Below are 10,081 nucleotides of genomic sequence, written 5' to 3' on the forward strand. Positions count from 1 at the left end.
GGAGGACTCGGGTCTCTGAGCAGGGGCTATCAGCCTGGGACTGAAAAGAGCTGAGCCCAAGAGGAGAGCTGGGCTCATTGCGGTAGAGGAGGCATCCACACAAGGGCGCATGCCACACTGCCCAGGACGTGGGAGGACAGCAAACCCTGAGATGAAGCTGTAGGAGGCAGCGCAGGAGGGCTGCAGGGGTGGCCGAGCTGGGTAAGAGGGCAGTGTCTTCAAAACTAAGCGAGAGCCAGGCGCAGTGGCTCACGCCTGTAATTCCAGCCCTTTGGGAGGCCAAGGTGGGTGGACCACCTGAGGTCAGGAGTTCGAGACCAGCCCGGTCAACAAGGTGAAACCCTGTCTCTACTAAAAACACAAAAATTAGCCAGGCATGGTGGCATGTGCCTGTAACCTCAGCTCCTTGGGAGGCTGAGGCAGGAGAATTGTTTGAGCCTGGGGAGGCTGAGGCAGAATTGTTTGAGCCTGGGAGGCAAAGATTGCAGTGAGCCGAGATCACGCCACTGCACTCCAGCCTGAGCGACAAGAGCGAAACTCCACCTAAAAAACAAAACAAAACAAAACCAACAAAACCAAAGGAAAACAGTGAGTGAGCAGCTTGTACCCAGATGCCGCGAGCATGAAGCTGCCGCGCGGCCCAGCCTGTGCCGCTACACCTCACACCCTCTCTTTAGGAGCAGCCGGCGTGTGCCTTGAGCAGACAATGCCACCCTCCCCTCTGGCGGCTCGGTGTCACAAAGCCCAGAGTCTGCGATTTCCCTTCCCGAGGTTCGTTTCATCTCAGTTTCTCCTGAGCGAAGCGTGGAGGTGGGTGCTGAGCACAGGGTCTCCCGCACCCGTCACAGCCCTGCCCCTACGCTTTCTGGTCACCTCTGCTTCTACCACACCCTTTTCTTGTCTATACCAGTTTACAACGCAATTCCAGGGAGACAAAGTGAAACGGACGCGGGGCATGGAAGGCAGTGACCTCCACTTTGTGTCACTGGGATGCAGTGAATGGGCCTCAAGGTGTAGACTGGAGCGGACGGGGGCTAAATAATGGGGAAGCGTCAGGCTGAGGATATTTTATTCTCCAGTCTGTGGTGCAGCTTTCCAGGGTGCTTTAAAGCGTTAGGATGGGCTTGTTAGCCTCACACTCCGGGAAAAGCGATGCAGGAAGAGAAGGAGGAGGAGGAGGCGCTGGCTAGTGGAGACCAGACTCCACTCCCTCCCCTCGGGATGTAACCCTGTGCCTTGCACGTGAGAAGCCAAGGCTTCAGAGACTCAGCTCCTCTCCGTCCCACCTGCCGCCTGGTCAGGCCCCAGAGGCCACCTGCCCCAGCTCCTGTATGCCCTGCTCCTAGGGCCCCGCTGCCCGAGCCTCAATAGACACCGTGACCCGCAGAGAGCCACAGCTCGACCTCAGGTCCCACTCCTGACTAGCATTGTACCGCAGTCCCGGGGATCCTTGCTGAGGAGACAGCTGGACGTTCAGCCAGCGACACCAGGCCTGGTCACAGGCGAGCACCACGGTGCCCTCGGGGTTGCTGTAGGTGCACTGGCTGTGGGCTGCCCTTTCCTGCACAGCCAGGTCCCAGCTGCTGCCTGCCTTTCTGTCGTCCAGCCACATGACCCGGAAGCCCAAGCGGTCCCGGGTGACGGGACACACCAGCTGCTCCTCTTTCAAGGCGGGCACCACCTGGCCTTTGAGGTAGGCAGGACCGGCGCAGTAGGCCTGGATGTTCAGGAGCTGATCAGTATACTGCTGCAGCCAGTTGAAGAGGTAGGCCAGGTGGCAGTCACACTGCCAGGGGTTACCGTGCAGGGCCAGGTTGAACAGGTTGTAGTTGGCGTCGAAGATGCCCTCCGGAAGCGTGCTCAGCTGGTTCTTGGACAGGCTGAGCAGCTCCAGTTTGGACAGGTTCTGGAAGAGGGCTGGGTGCAGGGCCGTCAGGTTGTTGCTGCCCAGGTAGAGCTTGACCAGCTCCTGGAGGTCCCTGAAGATGCCAGCTGGGAGGTGGGCAATGGTGTTGTGTGAGAGCACGAGGGAACTCAGGTTGGACAGGTGGGCAAAGGCACCCTCAGCGACAGTCTCCAACTGGTTATGCGACAGAGACAGGCCAACCAGGCGAGGGGTGTGGGCAAAGAGGCCAGCAGGCAGGACTCGAAGCATGTTCCCCTGCAGGCTCAGAAAGGTCAGATTGCCCAGGGAAGAGAAGATCGGGAGTGGCAGGTGCGTGATGACGTTGTGCTGCAGCCACAGCCGCTCCAGGCGGAAGAGCTGGGAGAACACTGCTAGGGGCAGCTCTGAGATCTTGTTGCCATCCAGGAAGAGCTCCTGCAGGCTGCCCAGTTTGCCAAACACGCCCTGGGGGAGGCCAGAGAGTGCGTTGTTGCTCAGCTTCAGGCTCTGCAGGCTGGTGAGTGGGTGGAACAGCTCCTCAGGGAGCTGGGCCAGGAGGTTCTGGGCCAGATTGAGCGTCTTCAGACGGGTCAGAGGCTGGAAAAGCCTCCTGGGCAGCGCCTGGAGCCAGTTCCCCTGCAGGTGGAGGGACTCCAGGGCAGGCATGTGCTGGAAGAGACCCTCGGGCAGAGCCTCCAGCATGTTGAAGTTGAGGGTGAACTTTCGCAGCGAGGTCAGGTTGGAGAAGATGTTGGCGCTGAGGTTCGAGAAGCTGCTGCCTGTGATCTCCAGGTCCTCCAGCTTGGGCAGCCCCCCAAAGGCATCTGGCCAAAAGTGGCGGAGCTGAGTGTTGAGGAAAACCACCTTGGACAGGTTAGGGTTGCTACCAAAGGCTCTGGTTTCCACCGTGGTGAACAAGGTCTCCACAAACACGATGTCTGTGGCGTGTGGCGGGATGTCCGGCGGAATGCTGGCCAGGTCATCGGAGCAGAACACCTCCTGGACGAAGCAGTCACAACCCATGGGGCAGGGCTGGGCAGGCCTGGCCAGGAGCAGGAGGGAGGCCCAGCACAGCCAGGCTCCAGGGAGCATCTTCTGGATTCAAGGAGGGAAAGAAAACACGAAGGGAAACTTTGTCATCACACAGCACAGTGCAGTGACCAGAGCACTGGACAGCGAGCTCGAACACGTGGCGCAACCAAGACCCAGGCCTTTGGGGCTTTCTGTGTTCTTTCCAGGTCGGGGACAGACGTGGAAAGGAGACAAAAAGGCATGGAAGAGAGGTAGAAAAGGAGAGCATGGGCACTGTGGAATTTTTAAAGATAATATATAGGATATGGACAGATTTTTTATGAGTTGGAAGTTCCTAAACCATAAATCTTCCTGAGTTTCCAAATGATGCAGAGAGCCTGGCACCTGCAGTTTCCACAGTTAGTGGAGGGGGAGTGCAGCCACCGAGATGAGGTGGGCTCCCCAAAACTGCTGCTGAAATGCCCTCCTCCTGGCCACTTTTGCCTACGCTTCCACAGGGGGGCTCAAGCAGCCTTCCAGCATCATGTGGACAGAAGGATTCCAGATGTGAGGATTCTACAGACCAGTAGCTTTCTTTAAAACTAGGGAGCGGAGGGCTGGGCGCGGTGGCTCACGCCTGTAATCTCAGCACTTTGGGAGGCTGAGGCAGGCGGATCACCTGAGGTTGGGAGTTCAAGACCAGCCTGACCAACATGGTGAAACCCCATCTCTACTAAAAATACAAAATTAACCAGGTGTGGTGGCACATGCCTGTAATCCCAGCTACTTGAAAGGCTGAGGCAGGCGAATCGCTTGAACCCAGGAGGTGGAGGTTGCGGTGAGCCGAGATCACGCCATTTCACTCCAGCCCAGGCAACAAGAGCGAAACTCCATCTCAAAAAAAAAAAAAGTAGGGAGGGAAACAAGCTTTTAATTTGCTCAACATTAATCTTTTTAAAACTGCTAGCATCTACCCACAGGTCACAAATTGGCAATGCACCTTACAAATATGTTTTGTTTATTCCTCAGTGACCTTTTTCATATAAGGATCAGTAGCCAACATGTAAAAATTGGAAAACATCACAATAAAAGTCTAGGTTTCAGAATGATCTGGGGACAGGGGGCCCTCATTTCCACATGGCAAGACCAGCTGGGGCTTCATGGCCCCGCCCTGTCAGAGTGCTCCAGGCTGCCACTGTTCCCACTCACAGCACTTATTCACATGGCTTGGAGTGGTCCTGATTCCATGAGTTCAAATCTTAGGTCCATCACTTTCTAGCTACGTGACCTTGCGCTTGTTACTTAGTCCATCCGTGCTTCAGTTTCCTTATCTGTGCAATGGGGATTATAATAGTCCCTACCTCGTGCGGGTAATTCTTAGGGATTAAGTGACTATACATAGGTAACAGTTTTACATCAGGATCTGGCATAGAGTGAGGAATTAACCAACCACATTAACTATTGTTAAAGGTTGCAAGCCACAATCATTACAGAAAAGGTTATTTCAACACCAAAAAAAAAAAAAAATTAAAAACAAAATGCCCTTTAGATGGAATACACTTGAATTTACCAAAATTAAAAAAAGGAAGAAGCCCTCTCACAACATAATCCTAATTTTTCTTAACTAACCTCTTTTCAGTAAAAGGCTGCCATTGGATACCCGAAATGGGTTCCGCAGGTGCAGAAATCTGGGTCCCCAGCACCCTTCACTGGCTGTCTCTCTGCTGCCCTCTGCTGATGCCTCATCCACCTCGCAATTCAGCTTCTGGCTGAAGGTCTCCCATTAAACTCAGGGCTCGGGGAAGCCCCCTTTCCTCTCCCACTCAGTCCCTCAGTGACTCTCAGTCCTTCCAGGAACGTTCTGCCTCATCATTAGAGAGGGGACGACTCCTCCCTGAGAAAATGCAGAGCCCCTTTCGGCTGCTCTGAAGCACGCATAGCTAAGTGAGGCAGGGGAGGTGTAAGGAAGACCTCTGCTAGTAAAACCGCGGGCCTGGGGTTACAATCTGACTCCTACAATCAATCACTCCTTCCAGGAAAAGGAACACATCCCTGCCACTTGGACATGTGAGGGAAAGGAACACGCCTCAGGCAAATGTGTCCTTAGACTCCAGCTACAGAGTTAGCATGAGACTGGGAGCAGAGAGAAAGCCGTGTGCCTGGCTGAAAAGGCATGGGGGAGCGCTTGTCCTCCGACACACACACAGCTGCCACCAGCACCTGGGCTGCCCCTGAGGCACCTACGCAAAACCCCGGGGGTCCTGAAAGAAGCCGCCCCGACCCTAGGAACCTGGAGGTACATGTCCTCACCTTCACACTCAGCTTAGGCACCAGAATGATGGGTTCTCGTGGCAGTCTTTTCTGAGTACTCATCTCCCTATGCCCGGAGCAGTGGTGACTTCCTGTGGGCTCAGGCAGGTTGTGTGGAATGGAGCTCTCCAAGGCTGGAAGAGCAGCTTGGGAGGCACAGCCGCCCCCACTGGGATGGGCAAACCCAGAATGAACGACCCCCAGCCAGGCTGCCAGAGCTGCCTCAATTCCTCCTGAGAGTAAGAGGGGAGCAATTCTGTTTAATTTTATCATTTTTTTGAGACGGAGCTTCACTCTGTTACCCAGGAGGCTGGAGTGCAGTGGCACGACCATAGCTCACTGCAGCCTCAGTCTCCTGGTCTCCTGCGTGTAGGTGACCTTCCTGTCTCAGCCTCCAGAATAGCTAGGACTACAGGCGTACACCCCCGTGCCTGGCAAACCCTTATTTTTAACATGCTACCATGTGATCATTGTGCAGTCCCCCTTCCTTGCTAGCCCCTTTGATCGTTGTTTCTCAAAGGTCATTTCCAGAAAGTACTCCCTGGGAATGATGGGCTGGACAACGCTGGGGCGCGTGGGTCCCGAGACCATCTGGCCAGCCACCCCACAGGGAGAGTGAGGCAGATCCCGGGGTGTTGACAGCAGGGCTTGGCTTGTGGAGCCCACATCTGGTTTTGTTCATCACTCCTATCAGGAAAACAGGCCCAAAGCCAGAGGCGCACCATGGAATGCTCAGGTTGGGGAGCGTGTGTCTCTGCTGAGGAACCCCAGCTGCTTCCTGGCTTCCCTTGGGCTGTGCCTCTAACTTTGAATCCACTGTCACTTGGAAAGAGTGTGCTTTACTATTTTCAACAAAGGAAGGAGCTCTGGAATTCAAGCCTTGAATCAAAACCATGGTGCTGTTGGCAGAGAAAGTCAAGTGTAGGCTAGTCAGCTAAGGCTCAGAGAGGCGGGCAGAGGGAGAGGCATCTCTCTGACATGGGGGTTTGGCTGAGGAATCAGTTCCCACCTGCCAGTTCCCAAAGCTCCCACACATACGTCTTGATCCTCAGGGCAAACCTACAAGTGCCCAGGACAGGGAGACTGGGGCTCCCGGAGCTACAGTCTGGGCTGGCCCAAGGGCACACAAAACGAAGACCAGTCCTAACAGCCCAGGCTCTGCAGGGTGCTTGCCCTGACACCACCAGGCTCTGTCCCAGGGCAGTGGAGTGGGTGGGGTGGGCAGGCTCGCTCCTTGTATCTGTAGGCACCAGGGAAAACATCGTCTACCTGAAGCTCCGCCCACCGTCAATTCCCTTCTCTTTCCCCGCCCCCACTCTCCTGCACCATCAGTAGAGATCCCCCACACAGCTGCCCCTGGACACTCCACAGGCCTAAGGCTATGAATTCTGGGGCATGGCCAGCCTAGGGAAGATGGACCCGGGGAGGCAGCCCATGCAGGCTGAGGTCCTGCGTACCCAAGGCGTGGTTTCAAATGGGGGCACAGCCTCCAGATGGGCATGTGCCCTTGGTACCCCTTGGGGTTGGTATCATGGGGGGAGGAGGATGAGAACAGGGCTCTCTAAGGTTCAGGGAAAGACCCCTCTTGCCTGGGTCTACTGGGGTGAGAGGTGGGGAGACAGGGATGGTTCTCCCAGTGAAGGCGCAGAATGCTGACAGTTTCCAGGCGGTGCACTCCCAGCCCAAGCCCCATCCTCACCTCATTCTGGAGTGGCTACAAGTCAGACAGTCTGGGTTCATGTCCTAAGCCCACTCCAGCTTAGCTCTGTGTCCTCGACTGCATCATATAACCTCTCCGTGTTTCGCTTTCCTCCTCTTTAAAACAATGAGCACAGCACCACCTTCTTGGTGGGGATGTTGTGAGGAGGAATGAGAAAATGCGCGGAACGCTCCAACCTCAGGACCTGGCACACAGCGCGTGACGTGCAACGTTAGTGACCCTGATGCTCCGAGTTCAGGGAGGCCCCAGCTCTGTGCTGAAGCAGTCAGCTTCGCTAGGGAGAAACCCATGAGATCACCCAGCCACCCCACTGTGAGCCAACGAGAGGCTCTCCAAGGCACTCCTTCTGGCTCTTTTCCTTCAGCCAAGGGAAAGCGTCAGTGTCTGGTCCTTGGTTTAGGGGAGCACAGATTCTTAGGGCTTTGGCTGGGAGGCTCTGGACGTGGGCCCCATTCCCAGCCTGCCCTCAAGTAAGCAGGTCACTGGGGAGCCCTGGAGAAGGAAGGGCCCCCGCCTGGGGACTGTGGAGGCTGACCCTGAAACCACAGCGGGGCGGCAGCCAGAGGCTTTCTGCTCCTCATCTGGGAAGAAGACCAGCAAATGCCCACAAAAATGTTCCACGCTTTGGGCAAGCCAAGGAAGTTTGGCTTTTTAAACAGGTCTTTTTGGGGGCAGGGAGGGGTTGGCTGGGTGCAAATGAACTCCTTCCTCTCCTCAATTGCTCTTGGGAGGGTACATTTCTGTGCACGCCTCAAGCCGGTCTGTCACGTACCACAGAGCTAAGCCTCACATCTTGCACAGGGCGATGGGGCCAAAATCCGGCCCCAGACATCCAGGGACTGCTGCCTGAGCCTGGCTATGTGGAGGTCTGCCTCACCAACAGGGCTTGATTTGGCCACTTGTGCTCCGAGACCCGTCCAGAGTCCCCGGCTGCCTCAGCTGGTCCTCTAAGAAGACCTCCTGCTCCCCAGACCTGATCCCCTCTCCTTTCAACCCAGCAAGATAAGTCTAGTGGCTGAGGGGGTTAGGCTTGGGCTGGGTGCCAGCCTCTGCTCCTGCCCTGGCCAGCCCACCCCATCCACTGCCCAGTTGTGTCCCAGGGAGTAAAGCCACCTCCCAGAGTCCCAGCCTCTACACCATGATAACAATCATCATCATAATAGCTGAATTACAGCCTTATTAGGGCTACTGTGGCTCCTAATGAGCTAACAGGCATTGGGCCACAGCAGAAAAACAGAAACAACACAAATGCCCAGCATGAGGGATGGGCGACATGAATTATGCTACGTGGATATAATGGAAATCCTCTCTGCTATCCTTCAAATTATATTAGAGGCTGGGTTCAGTGGCTCATGTCTGTAATCCCAGCGCTTTGGGAGGCGGAGGCAGGGGGATCACTTGAGACCAGGAGTTTGAGATCAGCCTGGGCAACACGATCATATCTCCTCTCTACAGAAAATTATAAAAATTAGCTCAGCATAGTGGTGCATGCTTGTAGTCTCAGCTACTCGAGAGGCTGAGGCGGGAGGATCGCTTGAGCCTGGGAGGTCAAGGCTGCAGTGATCAGTGAGTGACTGCACTCCCACATGCCAGCCTAGGTGACAGAGGGAGATCTTGTCTCAAAAGTAAAAACAAAAATTTTAAACAAAAAGAAATTATTATAGATGTGTATTTATTGACAAGTTGTTTGCAATATCTTTTTTTTTTTTTTTTTTTTTGAGACGGAGTCTCGCCCTATCGCCCAGACTAGTGTGCAGTGGCGTGACCTCGGCTCACTGCAACCTCCGCCTCCCAGGTTCAAGCAATTCTCTGCCTCAGTCTCCCGAGTAGTTGGGACTACAGGCGTGTGCCACCATGCCCAGCTAATTTTTGTATGTTAGTAGAAACAGGGTTTCACCATGTTGGCCAGACTGGTCTTGAACTCCTGACCTCCCAAAGTGCTGAGATTATAGGCATGAGCCTCCACAGCCTGCCTGTTTGCAATATCTTAAATGAAATAGATGAAATCCCAGAATGCTACTTTTCCATTTTTAAGGTGTATTTGTGCACAGAAAACATAATAGAAGCTTATGCACAAAATATTTGCAGTGGGGCTGGGCACAGTGGCTCACGCCTGTAATCCCAGAACTTTGGGAGGTCAAGGTGGGCAGATCACCTGAGGTCAGGAGTTCAAAACCAGCCTGGCCAACATGGTGAAAACCCCGTCTCTACCAAAAATACAAATATTAGCTGGGCGTGGTGGTGGGCACCTGTAATCCCAGATACTCAGGAGGCTGAGGCAGGAGAATCGCTTGAACCCAGGAGGTGGAGATTGCAGGAAGCCAAGGTGATACCACTGCACTCCAGCCTGGGCAACAAAAATGAAACTCCATCTCAAAATATATGTATATATATTTGTGGTGCTTGCCTCTGAAAAATCAATTTGTGGATGATTTTAATTTTTTCATTCTGCTTAAAAATATATGTTCTAGGCCGGGTGCAATGGCTCACACCTGTAATCCCAGCACTTTGGGAGGCCAAGGTGGGCAAATCATGAGGTCAAGAGATCAAGACCATCCTGGCCAACATGGTGAAACCCCACCTCTGTTAAAAATACAAAAATTAGCCGGGTGTGGTGGCAGGTGCCTGCAGTCCCAGCTAATTGGGAGGTTAGGGCAGGAGAATAGCTTGCACCTGGGAGGCGGAGGTTGTGTGCCATAGCTGACCCAGAGTTAGAACCTAAGCAACGCCATCTTAAACCCTGCACCCTGCAACCACCAAGAAAAACGGTTTTTCCAAAAATAAGTTGTAACTGCTGCCCCATTTCCTTTGTGATAACTGCTTGCTGCCCCGTTTTCCTTGCGATAACTGCTGACGTTGGCTTCTGTGAAAAAGGGCTAGCTTGCTCTGCATAACGCCGATTGCAAAAAAAGAACCCAGTGCCCCACCAGGATGTGTGTTTTCTGCTTAAATCCCTTGCTCCCCCTGAGCTCAGGGCCACGGGTTGGAGAGACACTAGTCCTCCGTGGTCGCCAGCAATAAATGACCCTCTGAATTGGCTTACTTTTGTCTCAGTGGTGATTCTGTACTCGCTCGGTTACAACATTTGCGGTTAGCTGAGATCGTGCCACTGCGCTCCAGCCTGGTGACAGAGAGCAAGACTCCCTCTCAAAAAA

The 10,081-nt window shown here is 54.1% G+C and overlaps 1 protein-coding gene across 3 annotated transcripts in view; it reads right to left on the reverse strand.

Annotated features, from left to right (window-relative positions):
- Positions 1-1,055: 1,055 nt before the first annotated feature.
- Positions 1,056-10,081, reverse strand: part of CPN2 (carboxypeptidase N subunit 2) — a 10,729-nt gene continuing 1,703 nt past the window's right edge. The window contains exons 1-2 of one of the 3 annotated variants that reach the window (XM_037733474.1): positions 5,207-5,387; positions 1,056-2,977 (exon numbers count right to left, since the gene is read on the reverse strand). In XM_037733474.1, coding sequence (XP_037589402.1) covers positions 1,343-2,977; positions 5,207-5,269 — 1,698 coding nt within the window. In that variant the 5' untranslated portion in view covers positions 5,270-5,387 and the 3' untranslated portion in view covers positions 1,056-1,342. Of the gene's footprint in view, positions 2,981-5,206; positions 5,388-10,081 lie in introns of those variants that run through there. The other 2 variants (XM_037733475.1, XM_017514638.2) reach the window with 2 other exon arrangements.

This window comes from Cebus imitator, unplaced genomic scaffold (assembly GCF_001604975.1).
Source record: "Cebus imitator isolate Cc_AM_T3 unplaced genomic scaffold, Cebus_imitator-1.0 Scaffold529, whole genome shotgun sequence".
NCBI classification, from domain to species: domain Eukaryota; kingdom Metazoa; phylum Chordata; class Mammalia; order Primates; family Cebidae; genus Cebus; species Cebus imitator.